We start from the raw sequence: 19,024 nt of genomic DNA on the forward strand, positions 1-19,024 counted from the left end.
TGGCCACGCTGCTGAAATGATTCTGTTGGATCTGGGCACTGGTGGATGCAACAAACAAGAGATGATGGAGAGGAGGTAATGCTGTTGATTGGCTCAAGTCATTTCCTGGCAAAGAATGGTACTGGCAAGAGTTGGGAGCCACAAGGTGTATGTCCCTTAGGGAATGAAAGGCAATTTGGTGATGCAGGACCTTCAAGGGAGGTCTCCTAACATGCGTTTCAAGTTTCTAGAGCCCTTGAGATCAAAAGCCCCCACCCTTACCTGCTGGGCCATGGCTCGAATGCGCCAGTACTCGGCCTCGGCACTTGGGGAGGAGGATGGGGCTGCCACCCGCACCTGGCAGCCTTCCCCGCTGAAGCTCTCCGTGCCGCTGTGGAAGCAGCCCAGCAGGTCCTGGGGAGAAACAGCAGATGCCCACTGAGTGCATCTCACTGAGGCCCAGCCTTGGATCTGAGATCATCACTGGGTCTGAGACAAAAGTACTGGCCCAGCAATTTCTTTCTCACTCTCTGCAAGATCTAAAGTGAGACTCCTGCTTAGAGGGGGCAGAACCCACTAACATGATAAGGCATCAGGGAGCTAGAGACGGTTAGAACTGCTCCAGGGAGGGCTTCCTCCCAGTGATGTACCTTCACTGGCTTGAGTGTGGCGGAGAACGCGTCTTGCAGGGCACAGCAGGCAAGCCTCCACATCTCCTCAGTGAACACAGGGCCTGCTGTCACAAGGACATATCTGCCAAAAGAAGCAAAAGAGTCTTGAATCCCATTTCGTTGCCACAAAATTTGGGCTGTATAGACTCATGCATAGATTTATTCTGCAGTTCCCTGGAAAGTCTCCCTGTCTCTCAACCATCTAGTATTCCATTGTCAAAATACTTCCTAAACTATTTTAATATAGAAATATCAATGATCCCCTCTACAAATAGGCCAACCATTAAACTTAGGCTTGTATGCAAGACTATATATATTCTGTACTTAGTTTTGTATTCTAGTCCCATTTTCCATCACTCCTCTCCAACTAACAAGCAAAACCAAATCCCAAACTCTTTTGTCATTTATAACTCTTATCTCAATGCGATTTGTTCATTCTGTTTTTCTGCTTGGAAAGTCCCCAGCTTCCCCATGCTTGTCTACCTTAGAGGATGTGACCAGTGTCACTGCCACAACAAGACCCTTGCTGGCTGACCTACTGCCCAGGCCTCCTGTCCTTTCTTGGCACTTAGCAGTTAATCCTCACTGTCACCATTTTTCATGTGACCCTCTCTCTTGCTGCATCATTTTGAATAGGCTCTAAGCTTCTTGAGGGTAGGGCCTTTAGTTTATATTACTTTCTCTGAACCAGAGTACTTAAATTTGTTTTGTTAACTTTATCATGGGTACATGGTATATGTATATTTGTATGGGGTGCATGAGATGTTTTAATGCAAGCATGTAATGTATCATAATCACATCATGGAAAATGGGCTACCCATCCCCTCAAGTATTTGTCCTTTTTGTTACCAGCAGTCCAATTACACTCTTCGTTAATGTAAAATGTACAGTATTGTTGACTATAGTCACCCTGTTGTGCCATGAAATACTCGGTCAGCAGCCTCTGGTAACATCCTTCAATTGTTCAACTGTTTTGATTTTTAGCTCCCACAAATAAGTAAGAACATATATGATATTTTTCTTTCTGTGCCTGGCTTATTTCACTTAGCATAACCTCTCGTTCCCTTTTTGTTGTAAATGACAGAATCCCATTCTTTTTTATGGCTGAATAGTACTCCACTGTGTATGTGTACCACATTTCCTTTATGCATTCATCTGTTGATGGACACTGATAGGGTTCGGATGTGTCCCCACCCAAATCTCATCTTGAATTCCCATATGTTGTGGGAGAGACCCAGTGGGAGATAACTAAATCATGGGGCCGGGTCTTTCCCACACTGTTATAGTGAACAAGTCTCACGAGATCTGATGGTTTTAATGAGTTTTCCCTGAGCCAGTGGTATAGTTCCAGTCCAAGTCTGAAAGCCTGAGAACCAGGAGATATAAGTCTGGTCCAGGGGCAGGAGAAGACTGATTTTCCAGCTCAAATGGTCAGACAGGCAAAGGACCCTCTTACTCGGCATTTTTGTTCTATTTTGGTCTTCAACTGATTGGATGAGGCCCACCCCCACTAGGGAGTGCCATCTGCTTTGCTATCTCCCCCAGTTTAAATGTTCTTCTCATCCAGAAACACCCCCAGAGACACACCCATAATAACGTTTGACCAAATGTCTGGGTACCCTGCGGCCCTGAGCAAGCTTCCTCTTTGCCTGCCACCATCCACGTAAGATACGACTTGCTCCACCTTGCCTTCTGCCATGATTGTGAGGCCTCCCCAGCCACGTGGAGCTGTAAGTCCATTAAGCCTCTTTTTCTTCCCAGTCTTGGATGTGTCTTTATCAGCAGCATGAAAATGAACTAATACACTTAGGTTGCTTCTACATTTTGACTATTGTGAACATGTGAGGGCAGATATCTCTTTGATATACTTATTTCTTTTCTTTTGAGTATATACCCAGCAATGTGATTGCTGGATAATATAGTAGTTCTAATATTAGTTTTTTGAGGAACCTCCAAACTGTTCTTCATAGTGGCTGTACTAATTTGCATTCCCACCAACAGTATACAAGGGCTGCCTTTTCTCCACACCCTCTCCAGAATTTGTTATTACCTGTCTTTTGGATAAGCTATTTCAGCTGGGATGAGATGATATCTGAGTGTAGCTTCAGTTTGCATTTCTCTTATGATCACTGATGCGGAACACCTTTTCATAGGCCTGTTTGCCTTCTGTATGTTTTCTTTTGAGAAACTGAACCAGAGTACTTTGTAAAATGCCTTACACAATATACATTTGCTGACTAAACACTGAAATGAAGAATTATTAGCATATAGTCATTTTTAATTATATAAGTCTGCTTATAGAAAGCAATACAAAAAGTAAATGGCTACCACAAAGACAATGAAATTTCCTTAGGTTTTAAAATAAAAACTCCAGCTTTGTGGGGAGCCAGGAAAGCTTTTGCTCACCTAATACAGGAGCAGCCCACTCTGGAGATAGTTTCGGTGGGCTTGGCCACACAGGCAACCAGCAGCTCGAAGAGCTCCTTCAGCATGGTATTGATCATGCTCTCGTACCTGATATCTATGGGAAACAGTAAAATCACAGTTTCATGCTTTCATGCAGCTCTAGTGTAAAGAGAGAGATTGAAATGGCCATCTGCAGCAACAGAAAGTCTGAATGATAAAAAGATATGCAGACATCTGGGAAAAAGAAATAGAACAATGAGAAAAATGGTCCTATCCTCCACCCCCCCCGAAAACCAGTAAAACAATAATTTTCTTAGATTTTTACCCAATTTCAGCATGTTCCATCCACTTCTAGAGAAATAAAAAAAATATGTAGTTCACTTTTATGTGTTCCTACTATATCAGAGTCTCACACTGTGCAAAGCAATACCTGGCCAGGAACACGTGGCTACCCTTAGGGATATGGTTACCAGTTACCACCTATATGTGGAAAAACTCGTTTTCTTTTGCAATTAGTATTCTTTTTTTTTTTTTTTTTTTTTGCAGGGTAAATTGTCCTTGCCAAACTTAGTCTTCCCTGGGGTCAACATCCTCCTTAATTTCTCTGTCCTCTCCAGCAAGGGAACCTCTTCTCTCACCATGATATTTCATGCCTTCGATTTATAAGCTCTGTGGCTAGCAGCAATGCTTCTTCTGCTCCCGGACACCCAGATCGTCACACATGCGGCTCCACTGGGACCACAGACATACCCCTGCCTCTAGGTCCCTCTCCATCTGCTGGCTTCAGCTTACTGTCCATCTCACACTTTCACAGCCTTTACAAAGTGCCCTCAATATTAAAAAATTTCTCTTCATCACTAGCCTGTTAAGCTACTTCTTGCCCATAATAGAAGTCTTTTTAAAAACCCTACCCCCTCCATTTAGCCTCCCCAGATGAAGCAGGATGACAGGAGATACCCACCTATCCCCCCAGGCTACAGGGATATTTCTTTTTTATTTATTATATATCTGAATTTGCCTCTCCTCTCCTAATGCCCAGGTATCCCAGACCTCTTACTAGGTATTCTCTCTCTCTCTCTCTCTCTTTCTTTTGATGGAGTTTTATGCTGTTGCCCAGGCTGGAGTGCAATGGTGCAATCTTGGCTCACTGCAACTTCCGCCTCCCGGGTTCAAGCGATTCTCCTGCCTCAGCCTTCTGAGTGGCTGGGATTATAGGTGGGCACCATCACACTTGGCTAATTTTTGTATTTTTAGTAGAGATGGAGTTTCACCATGTTGGTGAGGCTGGTCTCGAACTCCTGACCTCGTGATCTACCCACCTCAGCCTCCCAAAGTGCTGGGATTACAGGCATGAGCCATGGTGCCCAGCCAGGTATTTTATTTTCTACCACACATATATTTTGAGCATTCTGCTTGAAAATTTTGTAGAAGACACATGGGTATGAATTTTCTCTTTGAAAATCTTCTTTTACAAGACTGGCACTGGCCAGGTTGTTCTATTTTAATAATTCCCAGGACAAAAACCCTGCATTTGTATTTGCATTAGGTATTTACTACGCCTTTTTAGACAACAATACTGTCTACCAAAGAAATACCCAGAATGAGCTGCTCTGGCACTTCAGATACCTGAATGTAGAAAGCTTTGAATGTGCTCCACCACCAGCTCACAGGACAGTCCAATAGCGTGCTTGAAGTTGGCAGAGGCCACATCCCAGTAGGAATGGTCTTTATGGCTACGGCGGAGCCACAGGGACATCACAGGAAGGAGGAGGTGAACCACTGCATAGATACCGAACCCTGGTCCTACAAAAGAAAAGTCAGCATAGCAACAACCTGTAATGAGAGGGAAGCTCTTTGCCTTCACCTGGCATTGTTGATCTCTTTTGAAGGATTCCTACATTTGCTGAGAAACTGCAGAGAACAGAATTTACTGCTGATGGGGGAATGTACAGTCTTCAGTGGCATTTTTCCTTTTTGTTTCTGCAGGATTTTAGTTATGTGAGCAATATGTGAATATACTCCTAAAACATTCAAATATTGCTGGTAAAGCTAAAATATCACCTGGTCAACTCCTAGGACCCAGAAGTAAACACACAAAAAAATGTGTATATATATATTTATGAAATCTAACTACATGGGGAAATATAGAGTTTTGTTTTTATTTTATATAAACGAGATAATGTAAACTTTGCTCTGCATACTCATGTTTTTCACTTAACAATAGTTGTTAGAACTGGCCACAGCAGTGCACGCCTGTAATCTCAGCTACTCTGCAGTCTGAGGTGTGAGGATTGCTTAATTAAGCCCGGTAATTTGAGACTAACTTGGGCAACATTGTGAAATCCCTTCTCTTTTAAAAAAAAAAAAATTAGCTGGGCATTGTGGAGTGCTGGTAGCCTCCGCAACTCGGGAGGCTGAGGGGGAAGAATTGCTTGAACCCAGGAATTTGAGGCTGCAGTGAGCTATGATCACACCACTTGCACTCCAGCCTGGGAAAGACCTCCGTTTCAGAGAAACCCCCAAAATGTTAGAGATTATTCTTTGTCAGCAAATTTGGATATTCCTCATTTACTTATCCATTACAAACTTTACAACAGTTTACTAATCCATTTCCTTACTGATGAACATTTATGGTGTTTCTAATTTTTTTTTTTTTTTATAGACTATGCTATGATGAAAATCATTATGTGTCTTTGTTTAACATTGTGGAAATGTTGAGGAATTTTTGAAGTTCTGATTACAAAAGCAAGGCATCCATTTTATAATAAGCATGGAAATTACATGAGAATACAAAAGAAAAAACTCACCTAGAGACAGTCACATTTCGATGTATTCCTTTTTAGGACTTTTTGAATGCATGTGTGCTTGTATTTATAATTGCATAAAATTTCATATAGTTGATATTGCACTCCATAGTATGTGAATTTTAACATAAGGTTTTGTAAATACTCACATCATTAAAAATTATTCAGATATTTTAATGCCTGCAGAATATTTATATGCTTTTATCACAATTAACTGCTTCCAATTTAGGGTGTTCATAACTTTGGTATTCAAGATATTTCAGCAAACATCTTATATATACAATCTTGTCTTTAATATTGATAATTTCCTTAGATGACAGGCTCCTAGGAATAGAAGGAGATTAAATGCTCTTCACACAAATTTAGTGGCAATCAGTGTGAAGGCAGAAAATGGTACTGATCAGTACAACGGATTTAGAAATAGTGGTATGCAATTAATTCTATAAAATAGCTACTTATTCTTTGATGGAAGGCTTTTTAACTTTTTAACATGTGGGAGTATCTACGGTGGTTTGTTTAATAATATAAACTTTGTTATAGATTTATGAAAAAGTGTCAATTATCAAGTCTTCATTATGATGAGTACAGACCTCCTCTTAGTATGAAAGTGGCTTCATTTAGGGTCTGATTCTATTAGTAAAATACTTACATTTCAATAAAAAAATTTTCTTTTATCGTGAGAAACTGGGATGAATACATGTATATACTAAAATTGATTAATTCACAATAAATAAATTCCTAAATGTCATTCTTTTCTTAGACTCTCAGGTACACTGTACTAGGCAAGCACTCACTGTCTTTTTCCAAATCTAATCCCCTATGACCCTTATACAAATGGGGTGTTGGTATCTTAATACTGCATATAATTGCAAGTGGAAGACCCAGTGAGCCCAACCAACAGCCCGAGGACCAAGAGCATATGACTGTGAGATCCTGTCGCAAAGGAAGGCTGTGACCATGGAACACGGCAAAGCCAAATGGTTCATGGAGACACAGATGCCACAGCCTTGGTCTGATTAATGTGGAGATCCTGCACATCCAAGTAATTGGCCACCACACAACATTTGTAACCAGACTTCTAGGAAGAAATGCAAACAATAAACAGGCCATATCTTAAACATCACTACCATTCAACAAACATTTATTGAGCATCTCTTACACGTGTGAAGCTTTGTACTAAGTCTAGGAAACAGTGAAAACAGGTAGACACCTGCAGAAATACCCTCCTGAAAAGAGTTATATGTATAAGCATTCCCCCAAATGACAGACAGAGAAATACTTACCTGGTGTTTTGGTCACATCTCTCAATAGCTCAAAGAGTAAATCCAAAGTTGGTGGTTGGTGCTGCCGTGGACAATTGGACACAGCTGCTGTCAGCTGCTCCAGCAGGATTATCCAGACTTCTATCAGACCTGGAAACCAAAATGCAGACCAGTAGGAAATCCAGCTAGACATAATGAACAATCCCAAAATCTTATTAAACATTGTATGTAAACTGCCAAGTGCTATACAGATGTGAGCCATCACCCAGCGTGTTAGTCTTCAGTGCCCATAGACGTGAGCAGATGATGATTTATGTGTTCTGACAAAGTCAAGGGGAAAAATACCACTCACATTTCCTCCTTCTTCCCCTTTAATAAAAATGTGATAGAGTAAGGAAATTCTACGTTGAAATGGCTGTCAGGTTTCTAGGGAGCCGATGATCCCAAATCAGTAAGATATCCATCCAGTTCCATCACCTTCATTTATCTTTTTTAAAAAATGATTTTATGGTGGTAAATATGTAGAACAGAAAAAAGCCATTTTAGCCATTTCTACAAGTACAGTTCAGTGGTATTCATGACAACAGTGTTGTGCAACTATCGCTACTGTTTCCAAAACATTTTCATCATCTCAAACCGAAACTTTGGGGCCATTAAACAGTTACTCTCCTTTCTTCCTCATTCCCATCCTTTGTACCTCTAATGTACTATAAATTATGGTTGATTTTGAGGTGTGATTGTGGTGTCATGCTTATGTTTGTTATCTTTAAAGAACACACACAGAACCATCTACAGACAAAATGCTATGTTGGGGATTTGCCTTAAAGTATCGAGGAAGAGGAAGAGAGAGCAAAGATATACATGATCCAATGTTAGCCATCAATTGGTAATAGTTGAAGCTGGGTGGCAAGTATATTATTCTGTTTAGTTCTGTATATTCTACATGTAAGTATCTGTATATGTATATATTTTATATATTCAAAATATACAAGTCTTGTATATGTTTGAAATTTCCATAAGGGAAAAATGTAATTATTTGCATTTGAAAACAAGAGGAATAATATCTGAGAATATATCAATGTTCAGGATTGTTTAATTTTTTAAAACTAATTTAAAGCTGTTACTGATTTCTCTTTTGTTCTTATTTACTATCTCTACATAACAGTAACTTTAAAGTCCTTGATATATTGATTATGTAGAAAACTTAAGATAGGCACTGAACTGTATCCCTTAGAAGATGGAGTTCCTAGAAAAAAAAATCAAAGATTTGCACAAATGGGAAAGAGAATGTATGCCATTACATACACAACTGTTTACAGCTGTTTTAAATAATGTATTACAGATAAACAACATTAGCTTCGGCTTATAATTATCTGGGTTGGAGGTTTAAAATGCTAAGTAAAACTTGTTCTTATCTTATCATTAAATTGAAACATCTATTAGGCAATATCTAGCCAACTTCCAATACTTTAATTGTTCTCTACATTAGATAATTATTCTTTCCTATAATTATTCCTCACAACTAATCCGAACTTGTGAGATTTTGTTGTTTATAATCTCCACCAAAAAATTTAAATCTCCTAGGCACCCCCACAAAATAAATTTGTAACACCAAAATAAAACAAAAACAAAAATCTTCCCCTCAGAAGTCCTTTATAAAAGAGTTAGAAATAACTTATATCCAGAAATTAGACCTATTTGAGGGTATGATATCCAATTCTAGATGTAGAACAAGACCGGGTCTTCTGAGACAGGAGACAGAAGACAGAAGGCATGAGCATGAGTTAGTCCATCTGAAAATGATCCACAGTTACTAGCTTGAACTCTGATTCACAGGAGATCACATGGGACCTAATTTGAAACAAATTCTTTAAAATCATTCCTTTCATGAGCCTTCAGTGTCACCAGTCACAAATAGATTCTCTCTTTAGTAATGGCTTAATTTCCCCAATCTCTAACCAAATAGTCCTGTAGGAAGCAATTGTATAATTATTTGTTTTCTAAAAGGTATTAAAAGACAATTAGCAATTTAAGTACCTAGGCACCAATGGAACTTCATTCCAATTTGCTAAAGTCGAGAGAATTGGGAGTTAGAAACTACTTATGTGAAATTTGCAAATCTGCACTAGTTTTAAACAGAGGAATCCATTTTAAAAGGATGGATATAGAGGTATCCATTGTAAAGTGATGTTTTTAGAAAGTCCATGGAAACTTTAAGCAGACTTCTTGTGACAGAATTACAAAAAAATAATTACAAAAATAGATGATCATTCTTATGATCTACGCTATGGTTTGACTATTTCCCCCAAAGTTCACATGTTCACGGCAAGTGCATCTGGAGTCTTAGGATTTCATGTCTGCTCTGTTGGGTTTTTGGACTCACTTGGAGCATGTTACTCCTGTCTTGCCTATTTCTCCCCCTTTAGAATGTGAATGTCTATCCTATGCCTCCCTACCCTTGTATTTTGGAAGCATGCAATTTGTTAACTTCACAGGCCCACAGCTGGAGAGAAATTTGCTTTGGAATGAATCACACATTTAGTTTAAACTGTACCTGATTTAGACGAGACTCTTGAGTTGGTGCTGAAACAAGGCTTTGAGACTCCTGGGATGGAATTAATGTATTTTGAGAAGAACCTGAATTTTGGGGGCCAGAGTGGAATGCTATGGCTTGAATGTGCCCCCCAAAATTCATGTGTTGGAAACTATCTATAATGCAACAGCGTTGACAGGTGAGACTTTTAAGAGGTGATTAGGCCATGAGGGCTCTGTCCTCATGAATGGATTAATGTTGTTATCATGGACATGAGTTATCTTGGGAATGGGTTCCTGATCAAAGCATGAGTTTGGCCCCCTTCCTCTCCCCACCACTCTGAACTCCTTGAGTGCTCTCTTGCCCTTCCTCTGTGGGATGATACAGCAAGAAGGTGCTCATCAGATGCAAACCCTCAACTTTTGGCTTCTCAGCCTCTAGAACTGTAAGAAATAAATCTGTTATTGATAAATTACTCACTTTCAGGTATTCTCTTATAGCAGTACAAAATGGACTTAGACAATTCCCAGAAGCTTAAGATACTTCATGTATGACTTACGCTTCTGGGAATATGAACACAGCAAATAACCTAGTTTAGTCCAATCAATTAACTTACCGGTGTCATCATCAAAATCAGACAGGACTGATTCAATTCCATCCTCACTGCTGGCTGACTGTTCTTGAAGTCTTCGAGGCAAGCTGGCAAGTCTCCCACTAAGGAATATTGGCTTCAAGGGCATTTTGTAGATTTTTGCCAATAACTAAATTTAAAAAAAGACAAACTGCAATTATATCCTGGAAAAAGCTGCACTGTGGGTGTTACACGATCATGAAATGATACACTAGTACTAAAGGGAGATGGGCAACTAGACATTGAAAGTTTAATTGTGATTTGGATTTATAAAGGTAGCTTACAAGAGGCATTTATCCCATAAAACAGATGAAATGGCATTCAATGGCAACAAAAGAGTAGAAGGAAAAAGGATCCTCTGGATAATTTTCCAGTATTTTAATTACATATGAGTTTTATAGACTTTATAAACCTACCCAGGGAACCATGAAACATGTCAAGAATTTTTGCCTATAGGAAAAAGTGTTCTGTGGGTATCACCGAGAAGTCAGTCCACAGGCAAATGAGATACCAGACTCTGATTTCTCCTTCCCTTGACTCAATCTCTCAGGAAACACAGGGACAAGAGCACTTGGAGAAATGGAGGCTGGAGCCAGGAGGGAGGGAGGAAGTTCTCAGAAGCAGAGCCAGCAGAGTGGTCTGGGCTCTTCATCCCCCTCTTGTGACTAGCGCCCAGGCCCCCGTGGGATCTCTGTCACTGGGACAAACTTCCGAAGATTCTTCTGTCTTCATGAATGAGAATCCTGCCATGCCCACATTGTTCGAGGAACCATGGCTGTGAGCGAACAGACAAAATTCCTGTCCTGGTGGGTCTCACCAACTACAATCCTTTCGAAAATAATCACATTTCAGACATCAATGCTATAGAAAAAACTAAACAGGTGGTACTAGAAATAGTGAAGGCCGGGCATGGTGGCTCACACCTGTCATCTGAGCACTTGGGAGGCCGAGGCCGGCTGTTCTCTTGAGGTCTGGAGATGGAGACCAGCTTGGACAACATGATGAAACCCTGTCTCTACTAAAGATACAAAAATTATCTGGGTGTGGTGGTGCTACTCAGGAGGCTGAGGCAGGAGAATCACTTGAACCTGGGAGGTGGAGGTTGTAGTGAGCCAAGATTGTGCCACTGCACTCCAGCCTGGGAGACAGAGCAAGATTCTGCCTCAGGGAAAAAAAAAAAAAACACAAAAAAACCATGACCACACAGGGGGACTCTTGGCAGGAGTTGGCAGATCCTTTAGCCCTGCGCTCTGAGGAGGTGATGTTTCAGATGATATCTGGGAGATAGAGTGGCACCCAGAATCTGGGGAGAGAGTCCCAGCAGAGGAAGCAGCAATGGCCCTGGGTGGTAATGAGCAGGTGTATTTGGGGGAGGGCAGCAGCTCAGCATGGCTATAGCACTGTGAGAGGGAAGGACATGAGGGTGGAAAGGGAGCCAGGAAGGGGTCATGTCACACGGGGCCTGGGGAGGCAGCTGGATGGAGAAGCCAGGGATATGTGTCCCTTCTAAAGCCATGGGCTCAGTGCTGTCACCCAGGAACAGGCTGTATATAGATCCTTAAAGAGGCCCGGGGACACCATGTGGGAAGACAGGTGAGAAAGTACTGAGAGAGGTGTGTCACTGAAGCTTAGAAAGAAATGGCTTCAGGGAGTGGACACAGCATCAGGCAGAGAAAAATGGGCACAGTGACACTCACTGCTCACTTTGACAAGCACTGTTTTATTCTGCCTCTTTACTAGATTTAAAAAAAATTTTTTTGAGACAAAGTCTCGCTCTGTCACCCAGGCTGGAGTGCAATGGCATGATCTTAGCTCACTGCAACCTCCATCTCCCGGGTTGAAGCAATTCTCCTCCCTCAGCCTCCCAAGTAGCTGGGATTATGGGCCTGTGCCACCACATCTGGTTAATTTTTGTATTTTGAGTAGAGATGGGGTTTTACCATGTTGTCCAGGCTGGTCTTGAACTCCTGACCTCAGGTGATCTGCCCACCTCTACGAGATGATCTTGACTGAACATGTCTGTCTTTTATCAATGTCCGTCTTCACTGCTTGCACCGCCTCCTCCACTTTTTGGTGCCCTCAGAAAGATTTTCCATGACCTCGTGACCCCTTCCCCTAAAATCTAATGCAGACATAGAGATTCCAGTAGTTCAGGCCTCTGAGTGTGAGGGAGATGTTTCAGAGATCTCAGCATGCAATGGTGTGTTCTAGTATGTTTTCATTATTTTCTTTCCTTCATAGAAAAAGGAGATGTAGACTTTACATCTGAGCCTCAGTCTACTCAGAGATGGCAAAGTGTCTCTCCTGGGCTTCAGCAAAAGACCCCCATGCGCATTGTGAGAGCATCTTCCAAGGCAGGTTTCCAGGCCTGGCGCCCAGCTGGACCCCTCCCCTACCTGAGAGCAGCGCCTGAGGTAGTCCAGGGCTGGGAGGCACAGGTCTGTGGACGGGGCTCCGGGTGCCGGGACACAGTCTCCAATCTCTTTACAGTCCACCTCCCCTAGGGGTGGCATGAGGACAGAGACCAACAGTGTTACTCTTGCGGGCCCCCTTCAACAGGAGACCTGTTGACTCAATAGCACTAGTGCACCAAACAGCTACTAAAAGACAGCGGGAGAAAAGGAGAAAAATGACTTCAAACTGCACAGCCCTGAGGAAAATCCTTTCAGCCATTCTCTCCCCTGCATGTGCACATGTTAAATACAGTTGGGGCCAGTCACGGTGGCTCATGGCTGCAATCCCAGCACTTTTGGAGGCTGAGGCGGGTGGATCACCTGAGGTCGGGAGTTCGAGACCAGCCTGACCAATGTGGAAAAACCCCATCTCTACTAAAAGTACTAAATTAGCTGGGCGTGGTGGTGCATGCCTGTAATCCCGCTAATGGGGAGGCTGAGGCAGGAGAATCGCTTGAACCCAGGAGGTGGAAGTTGTGGTGAGCTGAGATTGCACCACTGCACTCAGCCTGGGCAACAGAGCGAGACTCTGTCTCAAAACAAACAAACAAACAAAAAAAAAACAATTGGGATCATACTGTCCCACCTATCGTTTTGTTGAGATGATATGGTTTAGTAGCTCCCCCTTCCACTAACCGATGGACATTTCCTCTCTATTCTACCACAGTACTTTCAGTGGCTGGACAGTGTTCCTTTGTACATGGGTACAGGTACAAAGGGACCTGCTGTTAGAGGGAGTAACTTGATGACAGAGGACAATCCCAGAGGCAAGTCCTGGATTGGGCTGGAATGAAGCACTTCCCTCTCTCCATTTGGAAAAGGATTTCTTTCCCTGCCGGTGCGTGGCATTAAACAGTGATGATAAATGAGGGATCCGGGAAGAGTCTAAACATCTGGGGTTTGGGGACAGAGACTACTTAATTGCATTTAAATGGTTTTTCTATTTCTTCTACATATCTAGAGATTTAACATGTCTGTAGAGGGGTATCTAGGTTTTTTCTGTAAGAATTGTAACTGAATTATAATTTCTCATAATGAATCCATTTCTATACGTTTAATCAAATAATTTCATTTATTGTAATTGTTTCTAATTGTCTACAACTGTAAGAGCTAGAACGCACCCCAGTGAGTAAACAGACATAATTACTAGGCATTAGTTAAAATTCAGAAGTAAAGAGGCATGTTTCTCCTTTAAAAAAACCAAAACATTTCTTATGTTTTTGATCACGGGTTAGCAAACGTTTTTGGCAAAAGGCCAGAGAGTAAATACTTCAGGCTCTTCAAGTCACACTGTCTGTATTGCAGCCACTCAACTCTGTCACGGTAGTACGGAAGCAGCCATCGACAAATGAGCATGCTATGTTCTAATCAAACTGTATTTATAAAAACCGTGGGACATAGCTTGCCAACTCCTGGTTTAGATGAACATATTTTATAATATAAAAACACAGACCAGGTCAAATTCCAGTTGAAATAAGCAGGTGGGAATTAACAACACATTCATTTCCTATCTGTGATTACAGCAGGCATCCCAAAGGTTTTGACTGTGGCCACTGTGTATTTGAACACATCCAAGTCCATGTGAATGGCACGCCCTGGAGCCAGGCAGGACATAGGCACCATGACTATACAGGGGGCTCTACCTTTTCCATTGAACCCAGGCCCCATGCAAATAACTAACTCCGTCTTATAATTCACAGAAGAAAAAAAAACAGAGGCTGTTTCCAGTATCTTCTGTGTGATGGCTTATTTTAGGTGTCAGCTTGACTGGATTAGGGGGGACCCAGATGACTGGTAAAGCATGATTTCTGGATGTGTCTGTGAGGTTGGTTCTGGAAAAGGTTGGCGTTTGAATCAGACTGAGTAAGGGAGCTCCACCCTCGCCCAATGCAGGCAGACACCATCTAATCAGCTGAGGCCCAGGGAGAATAAAAGGCAGAGAAAAGGAGAATTCTCTCTGTCTCTGTCTCTGAAGCTGGGATACCCTTCTCCTGTCTTAGAGCTACAGCTTCGCAGGCCTCCAGCTTCAGACTAAGAGTTACACCCTCAGTGCCCCTCGTTCTGGGGCCTTTGAACATGAACTGAGCCATGTTACCAGCTTCCCTGGTTTTCCAGCTTGCAGAGAGTCTATCGTGGGACTTCTCAGCCTCCAGAATTCTATGAATGTTCTAAGATTTCCAACCTGAGATTATTCAACATTATATTAAATAATTGCCTTTATGCAGAAACCTATTCTCAGTGTCATATGATTAGCAGTTTGAGTTTGATTTCCCAACTTTTTAGCAGAAGAATTCCTCCTACTCCAGGTTTTATTAATTATAAAATATATTTTCTAAGTATAGAAGTCCCCCTTCTTGAAAGCCTTGTGTATTTCAGGAACTACCCAGATGATTTTATACTTAATTTAGAAACACCTTAACAAAATAGATTCTCACTATACAACATGACCTGTGATAGCAGATTTTTATAGAGCACAGGTTTATCTGGGGTGAAATGAAAGAGAGGGACACTTAGTTAAACCAAAAGGTTTAGAAGAAACTTAAAATTTTGAGAGTTTCCACAGAGTCTGATTAGACCTGGAGCCTGAGCACCTTTTAAAAAGGGAAAATATAAGGTTGACATTATTCTTTGACAATAAAGTTGGTATAAATAAGCAAATAGATTAAAAATATGCTATAAGATATTCCATGAACACAATGAAAAGTATCAACTTTGGATAAAATTCAAGCTGCTTTCACAGTAAGTTTTTGCTTCTGAGTACACGGCACCACACCACCTGCTTGTATCCCAGCATGCGTGCTTGTTCCAAGCAGTCAGTAGGCCCCGTCTCTAGCCATACAGAGCCACCCTGGAAAGGGTTCTCAGCTATTACGAGGCATGAGAGAAAGGTTCTGCTTACCCAGTCCTTTGACAAACTTCATAAGGCACATGATGTAGCTAGTGGCTGCATTAGCAAAGACCTGGATGTTGTCCGTATTGAGAAAAGCTTCAAATACATCAAACACCGGAGCTTGGCCTTTTCCTAAGGGAGGAAGATGATAGAACTGTAAGAAAGTAAGTTTCTACCCTTGGCGTTGCCAGGGTGGCCCATACTCCCAGCACCTTCCACGGGGGCCTTGAGGAAGATCTACTGGGGAGATGCCTGGGATTTTTTATTGAACCGTTGGCTTGGCTCCAGTGCCATGCTCAGTTTTGCTGCAGGGGCAAAGCTTGGCAGAGAGATGAGGGCTGAGCTGGCCGAACGGAGGGCTGAGGCAATGTGCCGGTCTAGAGAGCAGGGAAATATGTGACCTCTGGAATGCTCCTGCACAGGTAATTATAGATTTCTACAGGGCAGGGCAGGGCAGGTGTAGATAGACCTTTGGTGGCATCTGTGAGTTTACACCTGTGCAGAAAAAGCACAGAAGGTCTGAGACCACACTCTTTTTAGAAAGCTTGCTTGCAAAATTGATCTTTGGCCGGTGTCTGGGAACTCAGCTCTGAGAGTACTCCCAGGCCACAGTTAACGGTAAGAGTAGTTCACTGTGCCTAGACTGTTCATGCAAACCATTTGGTTTATGCTGAACACCTGCTTTCCTACTGGGAGTCTGGGATTTTGGTATGTGCTAGGGAAGGGGTACGTAAGTGACCAGCCCCCAGCTAGATCTCTAATGGGCTTCCACAGGCAGAAACATTGCAAACATGTTGCTGTGTTTTCACTGCTGGGGGAGGAACGTGTTCTGTGTGACACCTCATGGGAGAGTGACAGCACAGGGAAGCTGGTGCAGATTCCTCCAGACTGTCTGTGTCTTTCCTCTGTATAATCTGCTGTGTCCTTCCTACATTGCTAAAACTTGGTCATGAGCTGTGTAATAAACCTCAACATAACTATATTCTGGGTCCCATGAGTCCTTCTGGTAGGTTTCTGAGTTTAGAGGTGGTTTTGGGAACCTCTGAGACGACACTGCTGGGCCCCGGGCATGCCTTATGGGTACCCTTCCATTTCCAGCAGACTGCATCTCCCTGATTCTGGTTACTCTGTGTTATGATACTTTTCTGCTTCTTACTAGCAAGTGGATAACATTTTCCTTTTTGGCTTTCAAAATGAACTCAACACAGCAATGTATAAGTGAAACAACAGAAGCCTCTCAGCCTTATTGTCCAATTGTCAGCAAGAACAGGGCCTGATAATTCTCAGGGCACTCAGCCTGCTGGCAGAACTCAGAACTCACATTTCTGCTATACCACATTCTTTCCTGCTGATAAAACATGGCTGACAATCTGTTTTCCCTATTGTTCAATTTTTTTTTAGCATGAAACTTGGCAGAGAGAATTAATGCTGAATAGCAAGAATCTTCCAAACATTCTTACCCATGGAGTAGTCACCAACCAGGTACTCCTTCACCTCTGACTTGTTCCCACCATGCACTGTTTCCAGGGCACTGAACAAGGGTCTCCATCCGGACTGGATCTGCGTGGAACACACTTCAACCAGCTCACCAATGGATGTGACAACCTGGCAGAGGCAAAGCAAGTGGCACTTAAAGTCCTCTCCTTAAAAGGAGCAGCATTTCTGGGAAGGGTGATATATTTCTCTGGTCCCTATTTTGGAGTTAATTTTAGTAAAAAAGAAAAACCACAACAGAAAAACTCACTCAAAAGTCTTCTGAATAATCAGCTATTGTATTAATTTGCATTTAACTCATGACTAATGTCGCTAAGCAACTTTTCACATCTTCTTAGCTGTATATTTTGTTGTTTTTAAAAATGGGTGCATGTCTTCTCATTATTATCTTTTTTTGTTGTTTTTAGAGTTCCTTATATATTCCCAAGATTAATTTGCAAATATTTTCCCACAGCTTTTGGCTTTTTAAAAGTTTTGTTTTCTAATGGTGTCTTTTGAAGATGAAAAGTTCTTAATTTTGGTAAGTCCAATTAATCTATTTTTCTTTTAGTGGATCATATTGTTAGTGTCATTTCTAAAAAATCTTTGCTTAACTCAAGGTCTCAAAGATTGTCTCCTTTACTTTCTTCTAGAAATACTTAGAGTTTTTGTTCTTATGTCTACATCATGACCCATTTTGAATTTTTTTTTTTAACATGGTGAGAAGGTGTAAGTTTATTTTTATCACATACATTCAAGCACGATTCGCTGAAAATGTCCCCTCTATGATTGAATTGCAATGTTATCTTCGTCAAAAATCAATTGATTATAAGCAAGATAATTTATTTCTGTACTCTTCAGTTCCACTGAACTATAGGTCTGTGTTCACGCCAATATCACACTGTGTTGACGCCAATATCACACTGTGTTGATTACTGAAATTCTGAATTCAGGTAGTGTACATTTTCAAAATTTGCTCTTCTTTTTCAAGTTTGTTTTCTCTCTTCTATTCTTTACAGTTTCACATAAATTTGAGAATCACTTTGACAATCTCTTCAGAAAGGCCTGCTGGGATTTTAATCAGAATTGCACTGAATCTATACATCAATTTGGGGAAATTTGCCGTTTTAAAAATATTGAGTCTTTCAATCCATGAATATGGTATATCTCATACTTACCTGAATCTTCTTTAATTTCTCTCAGCAATGTTTTGTACCTTTTGTGTACAGGTCTTGAGCTTCTTTTGCTAAATTTATTCATAAATATTTTATCATATTTGATGTTCTTATGAATGGAATTGTTCTTATTTATCTTTGGATAGTTTATTTCTCATATGTAGAAATTCAATTGATTTTAGTATGTCGATCTTGTATGCAGTGACCATGCTCAACTCACTATTAAGTTTAGAATTTTTTTTAATCCCATATAATTTTCTACATACAACCCCGTGTTGTCTGTGAACTAAAACAGCTTTACTTTTCTTTTCAAACCTTGATGTCTTTAATTTCTTTATGCAACGAGTAAAAGTTAATGTTGAGCAGAAACAGAGAAGACAGAAATCCCTGTGTTATTACTGACCACAAGGGAAAAGCACTCAGTCTTTCATCATTAGATATAGGATTCTCAAAGATGCCCCTTATTTCATGGAGGAAATCCCTCTAATTCCTCTTTTCTTAAAAGGTTTTGTCAAAAATGGGTGATGAATTTTCTTAAATGTTTTAGTGTATATCTATTAAGATGATCATATGGTTTTAATCTTTTATTCTACTAATATTTATGTTAATTGATTTTGAGCTGTTAAACCAATCTTACATTGCTGGGATAAATTCCATATGCCACGACGTTTAATCTTCTTTATGTATTGCTGGATTTAGTTTGCTAGTTTTTTTCTGATGAATTTTACATCTATATTCATAATATAT

General features: G+C 41.0%; 1 protein-coding gene across 3 annotated transcripts in view; it reads right to left on the minus strand.

Annotated features, from left to right (window-relative positions):
• Positions 1 to 19,024, minus strand: part of ARFGEF3 (ARFGEF family member 3) — a 176,530-nt gene that overhangs the window by 14,792 nt on the left and 142,714 nt on the right. For 2 of the 3 annotated variants that reach the window (XM_017530435.2, XM_017530436.2), the window contains 9 exons: positions 17,090 to 17,234; positions 15,639 to 15,761; positions 12,683 to 12,786; positions 10,272 to 10,416; positions 7,144 to 7,272; positions 4,683 to 4,859; positions 3,057 to 3,171; positions 630 to 732; positions 262 to 393 (listed from right to left, as the gene is read on the minus strand). In XM_017530435.2, coding sequence (XP_017385924.1) covers positions 262 to 393; positions 630 to 732; positions 3,057 to 3,171; positions 4,683 to 4,859; positions 7,144 to 7,272; positions 10,272 to 10,416; positions 12,683 to 12,786; positions 15,639 to 15,761; positions 17,090 to 17,234 — 1,173 coding nt within the window. The remainder of the gene's footprint in view (positions 1 to 261; positions 394 to 629; positions 733 to 3,056; positions 3,172 to 4,682; positions 4,860 to 7,143; positions 7,273 to 10,271; positions 10,417 to 12,682; positions 12,787 to 15,638; positions 15,762 to 17,089; positions 17,235 to 19,024) is intronic. The other variant, XM_017530437.2, reaches the window with a different exon arrangement.

The sequence above is a fragment of the Cebus imitator genome, unplaced genomic scaffold (genome assembly GCF_001604975.1).
Source record: "Cebus imitator isolate Cc_AM_T3 unplaced genomic scaffold, Cebus_imitator-1.0 Scaffold65, whole genome shotgun sequence".
NCBI lineage: Eukaryota > Metazoa > Chordata > Mammalia > Primates > Cebidae > Cebus > Cebus imitator.